Source organism: Bubalus bubalis, chromosome 2, assembly GCF_019923935.1.
Source record: "Bubalus bubalis isolate 160015118507 breed Murrah chromosome 2, NDDB_SH_1, whole genome shotgun sequence".
Taxonomy (NCBI): domain Eukaryota; kingdom Metazoa; phylum Chordata; class Mammalia; order Artiodactyla; family Bovidae; genus Bubalus; species Bubalus bubalis.
Genome location: NC_059158.1, coordinates 173668741 through 173688087, shown reverse-complemented (window position 1 = coordinate 173688087; position 19347 = coordinate 173668741). Strand labels below are relative to the sequence as shown.

General features: G+C 42.7%; 1 protein-coding gene across 2 annotated transcripts in view; it reads left to right on the top strand.

The window, feature by feature from the left end:
• Positions 1-2547: 2547 nt before the first annotated feature.
• Positions 2548-19347, top strand: part of KPNA6 (karyopherin subunit alpha 6) — a 59671-nt gene continuing 42871 nt past the window's right edge. The window contains exons 1-2 of one of the 2 annotated variants that reach the window (XM_044937985.2): positions 2548-2761; positions 7954-7999. Coding sequence is in view for 1 of the 2 variants with exons in the window: in XM_006054614.4 (XP_006054676.1) it covers positions 2758-2761 (4 nt within the window). In the remaining variant the exon portion in view is untranslated. The remainder of the gene's footprint in view (positions 2762-7953; positions 8000-19347) is intronic. The other variant, XM_006054614.4, reaches the window with a different exon arrangement.

Genomic DNA, 19347 nt, shown 5'->3' with positions numbered 1-19347 from the left:
GCAGTCAATCCTAAAGGGAATCAACCCTGAATATTCATTAGGACTGATGCTGCAATACTTTGGCCACTTGATACAGAGCCAACTCATTGGAAAAGACCCTGATGCTGGGAAGATTGAAGGCAGAAGAAGAAGGATGAGATGGTTAGATGGCATCACTGACTCAATGGACATGAGTCTGAGCAAACTCTGGGAGACAGCGAAGGACAGGGAAACCTGGCGTGCTGCAGTCCACAGGGTCCCAAAGAGTCGGATAAGACTTAGGAACTGAACAACAAGGGAGGGGATGTGAGCAAGGCCAAGGGCAAGAATGGAAATGAAGCCGCTTGGAAGCCCTCCTGGGTCCCTGTGGAGCATAGGATGGAGGGCTCAGGGGCTGGCAGGAAAAGAGACACAGTTAAAGAAACTCATCTAGTCTGAGCATGTCCCCTAAGCCCTTGTTCAGCCACAAATTGTACTGGCACTCCCTTGGTGGTGCATAGAAGACAGACGCTGCAGCAAATGTTTTTGGTGCTTTTGTTGAGTCAGGCATTGTGCCAGGCACTGGGACAGAGACAAAGATGAGGAAGATACAGTCTCTTCCATAGACAACCAGGAGAGAGGGACACCTCGTGAACAACTTAGGGTGCCAAGTGCTGAGGAAAATGTGTGTCTAGGGCACTAGGGAGCAGAGAGGACATAGGCTGACCTTGCCTGAAAATGCAGGGACGTGGGCTTGATCCCTGGTTGGGGAAGATGCCATGTACCTTGGAGCAACTAAGCCCGCTGGTGCTCCACAACAGGAGAAGCCATTGCAATGATAAGCCCACGCACCACAACAAAGAGTAGCCCCTGCTTGCCACAACCAAAGCCGGCACCCAGCAAGGAAGACCCAGCACAGCCAAAAGTAAATAACTAAAACAAAGATACTTTTTAAAAAGCGTATGGAAAGGCACAAAAGAAGATAGGAGCATACATGGGGAAATGTGGTTTCCCAACTAAGGATGGAGCCTGGATTGCCTGGTGGGGAGTTGCCCAAGAAGCCAGTAAGGACCAGCCTAACATGATAAGGTGTCTGCTTTTAAAGAGATTGAGGTGGTAGGGGTGGGGAGAATTCCCTGGTGGTCCAGTAGCTAAGCCTCTGAGCTCCCAATGAAGGGGGCCTGGGTTCGATCCCTGGTCAGGGAACTAGATTCTGCATACCGCAACTAAAGATCCCAAGTGCCACAACTAAGACTCACCATAGCCAAATAGTGGGTGCAAGTGGGAGAACCTGGACACAGGAGACCAGTGTGGAGACAGCTAAAACAGACCAGCAGAGAACAAAGGGGTCTGACCTTGAGCAGTGGCAGTAGGAAGAGAAAGATAAGGCTCCCTTTCCTGACCCTGAATCCTAGAACTAGCTTTTTGAGTTGCTTCTGTCAATGGGCTGGGTACACAACTAGAGATGGCAATTTATTGTGACAGGACCTCGGCTCCCAAAAGATAGTTCCTTCTTGAGATCCATGACTTAAAGACTAGCCTTCCTCTGTGTGTTGAGGTGGGGAACAGGAGGAACGGAATGCGATTATGCAAAAAGGGAGGTCTAATGTGTACCAGCCATAAATTTCATGATTCAAAAGGCACATAAGGAACTTCCCTGGTGGTTCAGTGGTTAAGATTACAGGCTCCCCACTACAGGGGATGAGGGCTCGATCCCTGGTCAGGGAACTAATATCCCACACGCCACAGGGTGCAGCCAACAAGAACAGCAAAAGACACTTGAACCTCAGAGTCTCAATTTCCTCATCTCCAAAAAAGGAGATCATATTCCTTGTTGTAATTCACAGATCTGTTCATTCATTTGTTTATTCATTTAATAAACATTTATGGAGCACATTTAATAAACGTTTATGGGCTTCCCTGGTGGCTCAGGTTAAAGCATCTGCCTCTAATGCAGGAGACCTGGGTTCCATCCCTGGGTCAGGAAGATCCCCTGGAGAAGGAAATAGCAACCCACTCCAGTATTCTTGCCTGGAGAATCCCACGGACGGAGAAGCCTGGTGGGCTACAGTCCACGGGGTCACAAAGAGTCGGACACGACTGAGCGACTTAACTTTTACTTAACTATGGAGCACATACACTGTCCCATATACTGTGCTAGGTGCTGAAGAGCAGTAATAAAGGATACAGAACCGACCTCTGCCCGCAGAGATCTCGCAGTAGGGATAAACGAAGCGCTCTGTCAACTATAAAGCCCGGCACCAGTGTAATTTTTCTACTTATCTCCCAATAGGATTGTAATCAGGTTTACTTTAGATTTCTTCATTTCCTTATCTCTATATCCTTGGGCAAGTCACTTTACCTTGCAGGTAACTCCTTATTCATATCCAGTTCAGGGTCTATGCGTGGTTTTAACTATTAATACAAAAGGAAGGAATGCCTTTTTGGAAGAAAAAGTTTCTAGGGGAGGAGAACTCACTACAAACAGGAAATAGTAGAAGAAGCTGAGAAATCTTAAGCAGCTTAACTTTATTTAGTAGGTGTCCCTCCCAGTTTTCCTCCACCCACTCCTTTCATATCTCATCCCAGTTCGCCGCCTTTAGCAGCTGCGGTCTCTTTAAACGAGCTCGTCTGTGTGAACTAGAGGTTGGGGCCGAAAGCGCGTTTCTTCCCGGGATTGAATGTTAAGTTGTTTGTCCATTCCGGGCTGCCGTCCTGCAGATCCGCCATATTGTCTGCTGAAGCTGCCGCTGAAGCTGCCGCCGCTGCCGCCGCCAAGTAGAAGCGAGCGGAGCCGCGATGGGTGAGTAAGGAGACCAGGCAATTGGGGATTCAGGCTGAGACAGTCTCGGGGCTTGGAGTCTGGCGAGAGCCTGTCTCCAGGCTGTAGAGGATGTCTAAACCTCCTCCAAATAGATTTGAGGGGAGAAGCCAGGCCGGGAGCGCCGCTCAGGCCAGTTTGGGGCCGGGTTAGGGCCCATGCGGGGAGCAGTTTTGGGGGGTTGGTTCCGGGAATACCTTGTCACTTCTGGAACCCCCACGTGGTGGCCCTGCGCCGGATCGCACGTGTTCCCGGAGGCTAGAAAGGGGCCGACCTTCTGGTCTGTGCCGAGCTTGGGCTTGGGGGCCGGGCTCCAGGCGGCGGGACTGGGGGCCGGGCTCCGGGTGGCAGGCCCGGACGACGCTTAGGGAGCCCTCTCCAGGCGTGTGTCTGACCGACGCGCCTATTAACTGGATTCACTGACTCCCCTGAACTTAGGGAAATCCTGCCTACGTCTGAGAGAGAAAGTCCTCTGGCGAAGGTACGCCAGGCCATCCGGCTCTAGGCCTGGTAACCAGGGGCAGCCATGCCAAAGGCAGCCTGGGCCGCTGAAGGCCTGGAGAACTTCCCGAGCCGAGGCGGAAATGGGGTGGTTCGGCTGAGTTCAGAGTGACAGCCTTCGTAGTGGTAGAAAACCAATGCCAATACCTCGTAGTCATGTATAGGTCGGGGACTTTAGGTTTCTGGGCCTGGCCCTGATTAGCAGAAAAGGAGCGACCTGTTGCTCTGTCTAAAAGGACTCCAATCAGCAAAGCCAGTGCTCAGAGAGATTACGATGGCGAAGTCTTTGGACTTAGGGACAGACCCATCAGTGGTACTTCTTCTCCAGCAATAAAAGCTGTTAAATTTGCCAGGCTCTTCCTGTTGTGCAGGCATTGTTCTGATTGCTTTACATGTCACGTTTTATTTAATTTGCACAATATTGAGATAATATTATTGCCCCAGATAAGGAAACTGAGGCTTAGGGAGGTAAAGTAACTTAGGCAAGGTCACACCGTAAGTGGCTTAAACCAGGTGGATCGCTCCAGAGCTCTAGTTTATAGCTGCTGTTTTTTGTGGCCTGGCCCTCTAGTGGTTGGGCTGGAAAAGAGGGAAAGAAAGCTTTTAATCCTAGGCAAGAGTTGTAAAGGTGTTTTGTTTTTGTTTGCTAGTGGGCCCACTTTGAAATCTTTAATCTGAAAGAAACTGAACAACTCCAGGGTGAATTGCTAACCCCAACTATTGTGGGTGTTTTGGAGGTGGGGAGCTAAATGAGATTCTAGGATTGAGTTTTGTAAGATCGCTGATCCTGAGGAAACAAATTATTCCCTTGAGCTGAACAACAATGAGTTTAGAATCAGATCTGGTATTATAATCCTGCCTACTACTTGTTAGCTCTCATCCAGAGAAGTCACTTAAATGTCAAATGCAGTACTGCATATGGAAAACAGCTAGCACAGTTCACAATAAATGTTATTTTCCTTCCTTTCTGAGCCTGCCTTTCCTCATCTCTAGAGAGAGGGAGGGGACAGTGTTACCCAGGTGTTTAAGAATTAAATGAGATACCACATTGTCTAGAGACTAGTAGGGCTTCCCCAGTGGCTTACCCCAGTGGGTAAAGAATCTGCCTGCAGTGCAGGAAGCACAGGAGACCTGGGTTCAATCCCTGGGTCAGGAAGATCTGGAGAAGGAAATGGCAACCCACTGCAGTATTCTTACCTGGAAATCCCATGGACGGAGAAGCCTGGTAGGTTACAGTTCATGGGGTCACAAAGAGTTGGACACGACTCAGCACACAAGCACAAGAGCTCTATAAATATCAAAACAGATTCTTTTTCACCTTCTCTCTCTGTTCCTTTCTTTTAAGCACTCTAGTTTCCAGAATCCTCCATTAAGGCTGATAGGCCTGTTATTTGCAGTAACAAATAACTGCAACTTCATGAATGAATGAAAAATTTTAGGGACTTGTATGTTATAGATTTTGTATTGGCCTTCAGTTTCAGCAACATTGCTGCCTCAAAAGGGAAGGAGCTAATATTTAGTTTATTAAGCCCAATGAAGTAAATTTGGCCATGATTTACTCAATTTTTACAGATTGGGAAACCACTTCAGAGAATAGAACACATTAGTTACAGCAAATCCAGAGGTGAGATTCTTACCCATTTTGCTGCAGAGAAACCTCTAAGTAGAATCACGTTAGTCCTTTTCTGGTACACTTTGAAATGGAAGTTCTTCAATAGAGCAGCAAAACCTGATCAGGGTCCTGAAGGGGATTTTTAGTCTAGAGTCAGGTAGCTTCCCCTTTTTCTCTGCAACTCCACTTCAGGCCCCTCCCCCCACCCCATCCCACCTTGCATTTTATCTTTCTGAATACTCAGCTGTTGGTGGTGATGTTTTGTGTGGGTTTTGTGGGTTATTGTTTTGTTATGTGTGGGTTGGTTGTTTTTGTTTTCTGATCCTTATACCACAGAGTGAAATGTATCCTTACATTTAATCCTAACATCAAATTCAAGATGTTTTTGTGTGCATGCTCAGTCACTTGACTCATGTCTGACTCTTTGCGATCTTATGGACTGTGGCCCTGCCAGGCTTCTCTGTCCATGGGGATTCTCCAGGCACAAATACTGGAGTAGGTCGCCATGCCCTGTTCCAGGGGATCTTTCAGACACAGGGATCAAACCTGCATCTCTTAATGTCTCCTGCATTGGCAGGCAGGTTCTTTACCACTAGCACCACCTGGGAAGGTGGTTTTGGTTATCCTCATTTATAAATGAGTAAACAGGCTTTGAGAAGATGTGGTGTTTAGGCCAAGGCTGGTGATCTAAGCCCTAGGGCTGGGGACACTGACACAGCCTGCCTCACACCTCTGTGTCTAGACCCTGCTGTACTTCACTGCCTGACCAGCATACTCTCCTCAAGCTCTGGCTATACTATACTGTTTCTTCTGTGCCAGACTTCACTAGCCTTAACAGACCTTTGTAGTTATTTCATTGCTATTAGGAATTTTATGGGGGTGATGCTTGCAGCTCTGGAAGGTACTTGTTTTAACCCTCCTTAGCAGAAACCACAGACTCTCAAGACTAAGTCTTGGCAGACATTGATTGTTTTTATCAGGTTCCTACCATCCTGCTAACCAGGAATCTGGCAGTACCTTCTGAGCCCCGGGGTGATTGATATAGCCCACTAGTCTTGATTGATATAAACTCTAAATCAATCATAATTCTATCTCTCTAGACAGTGATTGATTTAGGCATAGGCAGGTGATACAGATTTTGGCTGATTACATGTGAAGGGAAGCCTGGAGGATTTCTGAAAAAGCCTTTCTTATTTGCCAAATTTTATTCCTTTTTCCCAGTGTATATTTTAACCCAGGTATCTCATCAAAGTTTGAGAACTTAAAAAAAAAGAAATGGAAAAGCTATAGTAATAGTCAGTACTTCTGTGGAACTTGCTATATGCTAGGCACTAGGTACTGTAATACTAGTTCATTTAGTTCTCAGATTCTCACGCTCTAGTTGAGAAAACTGAAGCACAGAGGTTCAATAACTAATGCAAGGTCAGAGCTAGTAAATAGAAGAATCGCTTCCTCAGGCAGTATGGTGCTAACCAAAATATGGGCTGTTAAGGACTATGTTCTGCCTCTGGAAAGAAAGGAGCCCTTTTCTGACTCTTGAAATTGCCATTCTCAATGCTGGGAATTCATGAGGCAGAATTTATAAATAAAGAGCAGGCAGTTCTAAGAGTGAGGGTCAAGATGGAAAGAATCTGATCTCTTCGTGATGTTTTTGGAACTGTCATTGCCATTGGCCTGTACGATACTGAAGGTTGCCTCTAGTTTGCTGCAAGTAACAAAACCTTTCTGATAACCCCTGCAGGTCAGGGAGTAATCTGGGAGTAATCTAGAACATTTCTTAGTTTCCTTCCAGCCTTGCATCCCCACCCACCCCATAGTTCATAACAACAACAGAGAAGGCGTTAAGCTAAGTGTCCCACCAGCCTCAGACTCACTCCCGCGTGGGGTACCTTTCCTGCATGTTTTGTTAATGGTCAGACCATTGGTCCAGACACTAGGGCATAAGAGAAATCTTACCCTTGGTAAGACTGGTTCCTTACTCTTTTCTTCCTTTCCTATATTGGCAGTTGTTGGATACTATGATCCTCTTACTGATGTCTTCCGTCGTCCCTAAATTGTTTTGTGTATGTTTTTCTCAGAGCATAGTCCCAAAAAGACTGTTAATTCTGTGATCTTTAAACTTGCTGAGTCTCAGGCTCCTTGATGTGAAAATATAGTAATACTGTTTATTAATGTTGTTAATGAAGTGTCAGTGAAGTATCACTACTAGATGTTAGAAAATACTGTAAGTTGTAAAGGTGTCATTATTTCAGGAACTTTCTAAATCTCTTCTGTAACCTCCTATACCACAACCACTTCTGCTGCAGCAATATTGCTAGAACACCCATCAGATCTTGTCACCCTACTCCTTAATTTAGGAACCTTCATGGACTCCTTATTGTCTGCAGGATAAAATCATAACCCATAGGGTGTGGTACTGAAGGCCTTCCTACTGACTCCATTTAATATTTATCCACATACCCTTCATTCCACTCAGACTACCTCCTAGGTGTGTATTTCAGCTTTCCTGGTAGAGAAAGTGACAAAGGCAATCTCTTCCCCGCCTTTTCCTATGGAAATCTTGCCCGTCTTACAAGATCTGGTTTAAAGGCTACCTCCCTCAGGGACCTTTCCGAAATAGGTACCTTATGCCTTTCAAACTGGAAGTGAACTATTCTTGTGAATTCTGTAGCACTTTGTTCTTGCCTTTCATACAGTCCTTTTCATATTTTATCTTGTGTTACAGCTGTTTCATTCTGTAATTCCATTAGAACTTTAACCAGTTGCTTAATCTCCAGAGCTTTCTTTTCCTCATCTCTTAAAACAGGGATGATAATAATATCTGCCTCATAGGAGTGTTAAGGTGATTAAATGAGCCAATGCTTGTAAAGCATTTTAGCATGGTGTTTAGCACACCATGAGTACTCAGTAAATGATAACTAATTGCTATTAGTCACTCAGTGAGCAAATAAAGTACTTAGTATGTGTTGGGCCTTGTGTTAAATATAAAAGAGTAATCAATTTGTCTTTTAGGGGAAGGCAGAAATATTTTTAAGATTTATTTATTTATGTTTATTTTCAGCTGTGGTGGGTCTTCGTTGCTGCATGTAGGCTTTTCTCTAATTGTGGTGAGTGGGGGCCACTCCTCCTTGGGTGCGGGCTTTATTAGCTGTGGTCCGTGGGCTTAGTTGCTCCATGGCATGTAGGATCTTCCCAAACCAGGGATCGAACCAGTGTCCCTCGCGTTACAAGGTGGATTCTTAACACTGGACCACCAGGGAAGCCCAGAAAGCAAAAATACTATCAACACTTGTCAGAAACATGATGAGACAGGCAACAGTTATTCATCATTAATTTCAGCAAATGTTTCTTGAATGCCTACTGTGTGTTAGCTACTGTTCTAGGCCCTGGAAATATAGCAGTGAATGAAACAGACAGAAGTATACTTTTCTAGTGAAATCCTAGAGTTTAAATTCTAATGGGTAATTGAGTAAAATTAACCAAATGGAAACTGACAGGCCAACTAGAGTCCCATGAGATCTGATTGATGAGTTCCAGCCAGTTGTTGCTATTACAGAATGTAGGTCTAATGTTGCCTTATTGCATAACTTCCCAGGCCTTTCCACAATCCCTTTCCCCAGAAGTTGGAAATCTGAATTTTCATATGATTTCTTAATGGATTAAACATTTTTAGATGTTGCAAGCTAATTTTTAAAATCTAAAAACATCTTGGAAATTCCCTGGTGGTCCAGTGGTTAGGACTCTGAGCTTGCACTGAAAGGGATATGAGTTCGATCCCTGATTGGGGAACTTAGATTCTGCAAGCCACTGATGCAGCCAGTAAATAAACAGATAAATCTAAGGATATCTACTTCAATATAAATAAATGAATAGATAAATGTTTTTAAGAAACAGAATCTAAAAACATTAAGCTAACAAAAATAGAAGAATATTTGAGGCCAAATATAGCCCCCAAACTGCCTGTCTTATTGATAAGTTTTACCTTCATTAATATTCTATATATTTTATAAACTGTCTCAAGTAATCTCTGTATTTTACCAGGTTCTGTGTATTTAAAAAATATTTTTGAGCGGTCCACTAGAGAGAACTCGGCACTTACACTGCAGTGGCCCAGGTTCAATCCCTTAGGGAACTAAGATCCCACATGCTGTGTGACCAAAAATAAATAAATAATCTTTAAGATAATTTTAAGTCTTTGGCTTCCTTAGATCTGATTAGCTGGTCATTATGTTATTTTGTGTTGTTTTATTGTGATATGGCAAGTAAAATTCTGGTACTTAGGATCATTTACTTCCAGGGACATCAGCTCTGCTGTTTCTTTGTTCCTCTTCCCTGCATCATTAACATTCTCTTCCATTCAGTTTCTTGACAGAACTCTAAGCTGTTTATTTTGTAAATGTTAATTTAGTTAAAACTAGCTATCCTATAAATCCACTTAACGAGATGCAAACCACAGTGTGATGCAGTATGATAAAATGTGAATGAACTTCTTCACCCGCAGATAAAAGTTGCCAGTATTAATAGGCTAATATATAATAACAGATAAAAATTGCCAGTATTAATAGGCTAATATATAATAAAGGTAAGCCCTACTAATGTATAAGCACATATTATATACGTATATTAGTAAAAATATACATGTATGCTTTTCTTCCTATGTCCCAGTTGATTTTGTATCTCATACTTTGGAGACCATTATGGAATAAATATTTTGAGTGAGCAATCCACCCCAGCCTAGGGGAGTCAGGGAAAGCCATTCAGCTAATGAGACCTGCCCTATGGATGTGATTTGTCAGCAGCGGGGTGGAAATGATTTCACAAGAGAAAGACCGCTAGGCTTGGTGGTTGGTAGCATTTCAGGGAATGATATTTAGACCTAACCCTGATGACAGTGAAATGCCATTGAAAGGTTTTAATCTCAGAAGTGACATGATCAAATTTATTTATATTACTTGAAAGCTCTGGGGAGAATAAATTAAGACTGCTAGAAGATTCTAACCAGGAGATTCTTCAAGTAGTTGGTGGGTTTTTTGTTTGTTTGTTTTCTTTTTAATTTATTTTTGGCTGTGCTGAGTCCTCACTGCTGAGCGAGGTCTTCCTCCAGTTGTGGTCAGGCTTCCTATTGTGGTGGCCCCTCCAGCTGCGGAGCACCAGTTCTGGGTGCACAGGCCCAGCAGTTGCTGCTTGCGGGCTCCAGAGTGCAGGCTCAGCAGTTGTACCTCATGGGCCTAGTTGCTCCTCGGCATGTGGGATCCTCCTGGACCCAGGATGGAACCCGAGTTCCCTGCACTGGCAAGCAGATTCCTAACCACTGGACCACCAGGGAAGTCCCAGTAGTTAGTTCTTAAGTAGTATGGTAGTCCTAGCAAGAGATGTTCCTAGAGATTGAGAGATAGTTATAGTAGAGAATGTTGTTGTTCAGTCACTCAGTTGTATCTGACTCTGCATCCTCATCGACTGCAGCACGCCAGGCCTCCCTGTCCCTCACCATCTCCCCGAGTTTGCCCAAGTTCATGTCCATTGCATCGGTGATTCCATCCAGCCATCTCATCCTCTGACACCCTCTTCTTCTGCCCTTAATCTTTCCTAGTATCAGGGACTTCTCCAGTGAGTCAGCTGTTAGCATCAGAAGACCAAAATACTGGAGTTTCTGCTTCAGCATCAGTCCTTCCAACAAGTGCTCAGGGTTGATTTCCCTTAGTATTGACTGGTTTGCTCTCCTTCCTGTCCAAGGGACTCTCAGGAATCTTCTCCAGCACCACGGTTCAAATGCATCAATTCTTCAGCACTCCACCTTCTTTATGGTCCACCTCTGGATCACTGGGGTAGCCTTGAGTATACAGACCTTTGTCCGCAAAGTAATGTATCTGCTTTTCAACACACTGTTTAGGTTTGTCATAGCTTTCCTGACAAGAAGCGGTCATCTTCTGATCACAGTAAAAACGTTGAATTACCAGGCTTGGTAATTGGTTTCATTGGGAGGCTAAAAGTGGTTGGGGGACAGGAATAGAATTAAGCATGACTCCTGGGCCTCTTGCCTTGAGCAGCAGAGTGGATAGTGTTGCTGTTAACTGAGTTGAGTTTAAATCTGGACATTTCGAGCAATCTCTGTGACCTCCAAGGGAAGATGTCCCAAAAACAACTGGATAGAAAAATCTGGAGCTCAAGAGTGGAGCTTGGGGTTGGAGATAGAGGTTTGATCATCTGTTTATTATGTGGTGGCCGAAACTGCTGGAATCACTGATAGTACCTATGAAAAATGTATCATGGGAGATGGGCTGACAAGAGATTCTTTAATATGCAGGAAGAAATGGATCAGCAGCCTTAATTTGAAGAAAGTTAATGAGTGATTGATGTCTCATAAACCAATGGAAAAGAGTACTTTTTTTATTTATTATAAAATTTTATTTATTTTTGGCTGCACTGGGTCTTCGTTGCTGCCAATGGGCTTTCTGTAGTTGGCAGAGAGTGGGGGCTACTATCGAGTTGCAGCGTGAAGGCTTCTCATTGCCATGGCTTCTCTCGGAGCACGGACTCCAGAGAGTGGGCCAGAAGTTATGGTGCACTGGCTTAGTTGCTCCGAGGCATGTGAAATCTTACTGGAACAAGGATCAAACCTGTGTCCCCTGCATTGGCAGTTGGATTCTTAACTACTGGATCACCAGGGGCACTTGAAAAGAGGGTTTTAGGAAGAAGGAAATGGCTGTCAGAATTGAGTGCTGCCAAGAGGACCAGCAAAATAAGGACTGAAATTGAATTTAGCATCATGCATTCCATCAGTGTCTTTTACAAAAACAGTTTGACAGCATGGAAGCAAATTGGAGTGGACTAAGATGAGAGAGGAGAGACAAACTGTTTTAAAAAGTTTGAAATAAAGAGAAAAGAAGCAGATTAATGAGACTCTTATAAAGTCTAGGCAAGAGATCATGAAGATCAGAGTTAGGATAATGGCAGTAGGAAAAAGAGACAGAGTCCGGAAATAATTAGGAAATAAAGCCACTTTTCTTAGTGATTGGATATAAGGATAAGGGAAAAGGAGTTGTCAAGGGTGACTCACAAGATCTGTCTTGAAAAGCTGAGAAGATACTGACTGGTACAGATTCTTAATTCTTTTTATCAGTGTTTTCTCAACCTTTCCATTTATTGTCACCTTCCTAAGAAGCCTTCTTAGGCATCTTTTTTCCCTAATGCATCCCTCCCAGAAAATTTTAAAACACAGATACACTCTATGGTTTTTTATGTGCAATAAGTATGTCTCTGCTTTATACATAAAAAGAGTAAACATAAAACTTACTTTATTCAATGCAAGGTTAAGAATGACTGAACAAGATTTTTAGATTAAATTAAGACTATTTACATTTAGCTAAATTTTATAGCTGTATTTGCTGGGTAACTTTGATTTAATTACTTATATAAAGTATATTAAATTGCATATGCAAATTAGTATTTATAAATACAGAAACAAACTAATCAAAACTTTAAAAATTATATAAAGCTGTTCATTTTGCAGCAAAAGCGAAACAGTAGAAAAAGTCAGTTTCTTGAAATTATTGTTAGTAAACTTTTTAACTTTTGCTTGATATGAGAAAATAACAAGCTGCTAGATAGTCATTCGGATAGTTAACATTGTTTATTTTTAGCACTTGGTGTAATTAATTGGAACAAATTTTAATTTGTAGAATTAAATAATAAAATGTAAAGTTTTAATTACCAAAACCCATGTCACATACAAAAGCACAGGGGATCAAACATAAATAACATCCACATAACAGGCATGCTCCTTGCTCAGACCACCTCTTGTCATATGACTTCAGAATTCAGCCATCAGTCAAGAGAAAGTCCCCCAGTCGTGGCCATCTGTTTGCCAAAGCTTTGTAGTACAAGCCTTCTATACCTTTTTTTTTTTTTTTGTCAGCCTTTCATGAAGTCAGTGTCAGTGCTGCTCATGGAATACTCAAGAAAATCCAGCAAGAAAAATTAAATACTAGGGAATAAAACATTATTGATAAAGGTTGAGCTTTGGAGAGCCACATACCATTGTAAAGTCTAAGTTCTTCCCCTCTCTCATTAACCGGTTTCACCCTTTTGAGTGGATAACACCTTCAGCAGGGTCTGGGATAGAGCCCTGTATAGTCAAATATGATTAATATTTTCTGGCAAAGCATTTGAACATTGAGTGAGATTAATAAGGGCTCTAAGAAAGGCAGTGCCAAAGAATGCTCAAACTACCACACAATTGCACTCATCTCACATGCTAGTAAAGTAATGCCCAAAATTCTCCAAGCCAGGCTTCAGCAATATATGAACCGTGAACTTCCTGATGTTCAAGCTGGTTTTAGAAAAGGCAGAGGAACCAGAGATCAAATTGCCAACATCTGCTGGATCATGGAAAAAACAAGAGAGTTCCAGAAAAACATCTATTTCTGCTTTATTGACTATGCCAAAGCCTTTGACTGTGTGGATCACAATAAACTGTGGGAAATTCTGAAAGAGACAGGAATACCAGACCACCTGACTTGCCTCTTGAGAAATCTGTATGCAGGTCAGGAAGCAACAGTTAGAACTGGACATGGAACAACAGACTGGTTCCAAATAGGAAAAGGAGTACATCAAGGCTGTATATTGTCACCCTGCTTATTTAAGTTCTATGCAGAGTACATCATGAGAAACGCTGGACTGGAAGAAACACAAGCTGGAATCAAGATTGCTGGGAGAAATATCAATAACCTCAGATATGTAGATGACACCATCCTTATGGCAGAAAGTGAAGAGGAACTAAAAAGCCTCTTGATGAAAGTGAAAGTGGAGAGTGAAAAAGTTGGCTTAAAGCTCAACATTCAGAAAACGAAGATCATGGCATCCGGTCCCATCACTTGATGGGAAATAGATGGAGAAACAGTGGAAACAGTGTCAGACTTTATTTTTCTGGGCTCCAAAATCACTGCAGATGGTGACTGCAGCCATGAAATTAAAAGACGCTTACTCCTTGGAAGAAAAGTTATGACCAACCTAGATAGCATATTCAAAAGCAGAGATATTACTTTGCCAACAAAGGTCCATCTAGTCAAGGCTATGGTTTTTCCAGTGGTCATGTATGGATGTGAGAGTTGGACTGTGAAGAAGGCTGAGCACCAAAGAATTGATGCTTTTGAACTGTGGTGTTGAAGAAGACTCTTGAGAGTCCCTTGGACTGCAAGGAGATCCAACCAGTCCATTCTGAAGGAGATCAGCCCTGGGATTTCTTTGTAAGGAATGATGCTAAAGCTGAAACTCCAGTACTTTGGCCACCTCATGTGAAGAGTTGACTCATTGGAAAAGACTCTGATGCTGGGAGGGATTGGGGGCAGGAGGAGAAGGGGACGGCAGAGGATGAGATGGCTGGATAGCATCACTGACTGGATGGACGTGAGTCTGGGTGAACTCCGGAAGTTGGTAATGGACAGGGAGGCCTGACGTGCTGCAATTCATGGAGTCGCAAAGAGTCGGACACGACTGAGCGACTGAACTGAACTGAACCGAAGTAGTCTCATGTTAGTTTTTGTTTTTAATATTTATTTATTTGGCTGTGCTAGGTCTTAGTTGCAGCATGTGGGATCTAGTTCTCTGACCAGGGATAGAACCCTGCCCCCTGTAGTGGGAGCTTGGAGTCTTAGCCACTGGACCACCAGGGAATCCCCTCATGTTAGTTTTATTCAGATTTTGTTGCTTAAATGTATTTTGAGGTTATATATACTAAAAACATTCTTAATTTCAGTGCTCTTTTGATTCCAGAAATCCAAATAAGGAGTTGTGGTCAATGAAGTGTATAAAGAATGAATGAAGAGCAGGTTTATGGAGACAATGCTGACTTAAAAAAATTTTGTTTAAAGCATTTGAGGTGCTTATGGAACATGGGTAGAAGGAACACCTTGAGTGTTAGGTATGACTGCATATGTGGATTTGAAAGTCATCAGCTTTTAAATCTTCCAAAGAAGCAATAATTGTAATGAGACATGATTAGAATTGCTTATTTTGCAGTGAGGTAAATGTTGGAGAACCAGCTCTTTTAAAAAAATCTGGCTCATTGGTTCTTACAGTTTAGCTTTGGAAGGAATGAAGATGGAATAGAAGGTAAAGATGAAGAGAAAGGAGCTACAGTGTTAGGAGAAAGGAAGAGGAAAAATCATCTATTAGTGGAGAGTAAGGAAATAGAATTGTTCTTTTTGACTCTAACTTCCAGGAAATTGCCCTCATGGGGAATTGAAGATTTTCAGAGTAGGATCTGGAATGAAAAAGGAAATACCACTGATTCAGCATTAGGGCCTAGACACTTTCACATTACCTCTTCAGTCATATGGGGCTATAAAGTTTATTATTAAAATGAGAAGCAGAGATTCACAGGAGTGGGATGGGAAGCAGTTCACCTGACTCCCAAATCAATGCTCTATATTACTGTATAATATTGGAAGGAATTGACAGGGTTTGAGAGGCAACACTGAGTGTCTGTCTCTAGTCCTCTAATGAGGACAGAGAGGATTCCCTTTGTGTGGCCTCTTAGTCTGGCTCTTCCCAGCATTGTCCCAGGCTCTTTGTACAGAGAGTCTCAGAAGATCACATTCCAAAGCCAGCTCCTTTTTGGATTAATTTATACAGGTTAGAGAAATCCTACTTTTAACTTGTCAGAATGGCTGTTGGAAAAGCTCTTTCTCCTGTTAACCAAAGGTTGAAATGAAGACCTGAACAGAAGGATTTGTGTAATCCTCCCACAGGTAATGCAGAACCCTCCTTGTCGGAAGACGGGATGCAGGGGTGCAGTGCTGCAGGACGGGGACCAGCAGTTCACTCTTGTGTCTCAGAGACATTCTGCTTGTGGGCCTTTGTGTTTATACCTTTCTAACCCAACTGGTCTTGTTCCTCAAACCAGCCTTGGGTTTTCTGATCTCTTTGCTTTGGACTGCTCTCCCTCCCCCACAATTGCCTTCAGAAATAATAACCATCTAGCCTTCAAAGACTACTTCAGAGCTCACCACACAGTAAAAATAGTTCTCACTTCCACCCTGTGATGTCACTGCACACTTAGATTCTTTTTTTTTTTTTTTTTTTTAATTTTTTTTGGCCCTGCTGCTTGGCATGTGGGATCTTAGTTCTCTGATCCCGAGCTCCTTGCAGAAGAACTATGGAGTCTTAATCACTGGACTGCCAGGAAGGTCCTTTTTGGTTCTTGATGGTGTGAAACTAAATTAGATTATAAAGCTTCCTGAAGGCAGAAACTTTAGCAGAGTGCCTGGCACATACATTTTATTAAGTGAATAATAAATCACTTATTTATATGAGTCAGTTTAGAGATTTAACCATTTGGATTTTTTCCCCCTTGATTCCTTGAGCAGTATGAGTACTTGAGAGTTATTCAGTGAATGTTTTGGCATTGACTTAAGTGTAAGGTGAGCGCTTTGATTTTTCTATTTTTAAATAATTCATTATAGTTCCTTCTAGCACCTAGTGGTAGTGGCAGTGGGGTGTCCCTAGGAAGGTAAGAGCCTCTAGATTCTGCACAGTCTACAAGGGATATTTGGAGCTTTTCTTCTGGAGAAATCGGACTACAGCTATCCTGTTGTTTAGTTGCTAAGTTGTGTCTGACTCTGCAATCCCATGGACTGTAGCCCACCAGGCTCCTTCTGTCCATGGAATTTCCCAGGCAAAAATACTGGACTGGATTGCCATTTCCTTCTCTAGGGGATCATCCTGACCCAGGGATCGATCCCATGTCTCCTGCATAGGCAGGCGGATTTTTTACCTCTGAGCCACCAAAGGAAGCCCGTAGCTATCGTAGACCTCACCTGTATCTCTCGCCACCCCTTACTTCCCCATTCCTAGGTCTGAGCATTGCATTTATATATATATAGATAGATTCAAGGGCTAAAAGGACTAGTAAATGCTAGGAGAGAATTAGGACTAGAGAACTGGGACTATCAACTATCTGGTTGATTCGGTACCTCAGAATGCCATGCTTCTCTTAGGTCTCGAGCTTTGAATATATTAGTTGTGTGTACAAAAGATGTACATGATCTTTTAACCAGACCTCCTGGTTTATAGATTCAGCTTTGTTTCCTGGAGTGATCATTCTTCAGCTCAGTCCTGTGAGGATCTGCCAGAATATGAGCAGCCTTTTATGGCTCCATTATGGACTAATCCAATTGTCCATAGAGAAGTCTCTCCCATTGTCTTGGTGATTAGCAATTCTGACAGGCTTGCAAATAACCCCCTGAGAGCCTCATTCTGTCGGACTGTTTCAGTACTGTTTTCTTGTTTGTAGTATTGCTTGTTCATAGAGCTCTGAGAGAAATTCCAGAAGTTTGAAAAACTATTACCAAACCAAGTCTTACCTTGCCAGAAGAGCATTTTATTTTTCACAAAGCACTTTTCGTGTGTATTCTCATATGACCTTAACTGTAACTCTGATGTAGAGAGGGTAAGGGTAGGAAAATTGAGATCCAGATAATAGACTGGTTCCAAATAGGAAAAGGAGTACGTCAAGGCTGTATATTGTCACCCTGCTTATTTAACTTATATGCAGAGTACATCATGAGAAACCCTGGGCTGGAAGAAGCACAAGCTGGAATCAAGATTGCTGGGAGAAATATCAATAACCTCAGATATACAGATGACACCACACTTATGGCAGACAGTGAAGAGGAACTCAAAAGCCTCTTGATGAAAGTGAAAGAGGAGAGGGAAAAGTTGGCTTAAAGCTCAACATTCAGAAAACTAAGATCATGGCATCTGGTCCCATCCCTTCATGGCAAATAGACGGGGAAACAGTGGAAACAGTGTCAGACTTTATTTTTGGGGGCTCCAAAATCACTGCAGATGGTGACTGCAGCCATGAAATTAAAAGACGCTTATTCTTTGGAAGGAAAATTATGACCAACCTAGATAGCATATTGAAAAGCAGAGATACTACTTTGCCAACAAAGGTCCATCTAGTCAAGGCTATGGTTTTTCCAGTGGTCATGTATGGATGTGAGAGTTGGACTGTGAAGAAAGCTGAGAGCCGAAGAATTGATGCTTTTGAACTGTGGTGTTGGAGAAGACTTTTGAGAGTCCCTTGGACTGCAAGGAGATCCAACCAGTCCATTCTAAAGGAAATCAGTCTTGGGTGTTCATTGGAAGGACTGATGCTAAAGCTGAAACTCTAGTACTTTGGCCACCTCATGTGAAGAGTTGACTCATTGGAAAAGACTCTGATGCTGGGAGGGATTGGGGGCAAGAGGAGAAGGGGACAACAGAGGATGAGATGGCTGGATGGCATCACTAACTCGATGGACGTGAGTCTGGGTGAACTCCGGGAGTTGGTGATGGACAGGGAGGCCTGGCGTGCTGCGATTCATGGGGTCGAAAAGAGTCGGACACGACAGAGTGACTGAACTGAACTGAACTAAGTGACGCCCAAGGCTGCACACTTGTTAAATAGCAGACCAGAAATCAGATAGTCTGTTGCCAGTGTTCCTGCTGGTGGTCCATCCAGCACAGCTGCCTTCTCTCAGCCTAAGTATTTCTAATACAAACCCTTGGAAATAGTCTGCCCATTCACATAATCTTGAATTTTAAAAATAGATTTCAAGCCGTACACCAGAACTGGGAGGATTAATTCAAATGGTTGTTTTTGTTTTTCCTTTAAAGTGGCAGATAGCCTTCAGATGACTACCTAACTACTTGCTAGTCCCTACAATTTTCTGCTTCTGTTCATATCTGTCTTGGTATCTTCTGATATTTGTATTCCCTAATCTTGGCAAGAACTGGACCACATCTCATTGACGGATTTAGACAGGCAATGGTTAGGGTGGTAGAATCCAAGGAGGAACATTGACATTTCTTCCAAGAAATAACAAAGGAGTTCCCTGTGGCTAGTATGCTGTTAAGTAGAATATATGTAATAGAGCTTTGACTTTAGTCAGAAAGATCTGGATTAGCGTCTCCCACTTATTATTATCTGAGGCCTTCTGCAAGTTGTGCCTCAATTTTCTCACCTCTAAAATGGGGGTTTTATATGAGCTTAGACTTAAAAGCTAAGCAAATTATTACTAAGTCATTACCAATCAAATTTGAATTGTCCCTGGGAACATACCCTCTGTAGAGGTTAGAGATGACTTTGGCATTTTGAAAGAGCTTTCAAAAGGGATATCTTGATTTATAGTCCAGATCTAATAGATAAAAACATTCCACTATGGTTAGAAGCTTTGGAAAACATTCTGGACTGGACTTGAAAAGAGTGCTTCATTCACATCAAGCAGTGAGGACACAGGTGTTTAATTTTCAGCAGGAGCATCATGCTCCTTGCCTGCCTTGGTGCTTGACAGAGGTGTCCTAGCAGGACATGAAAATAAGTAGCATGACACATGAAAGGAAATTATATACAGCAATAATTTGTTAGTTTAGTAGATTGGTTCTGTCACAAAAACTTTGAAGGCATGTTAGT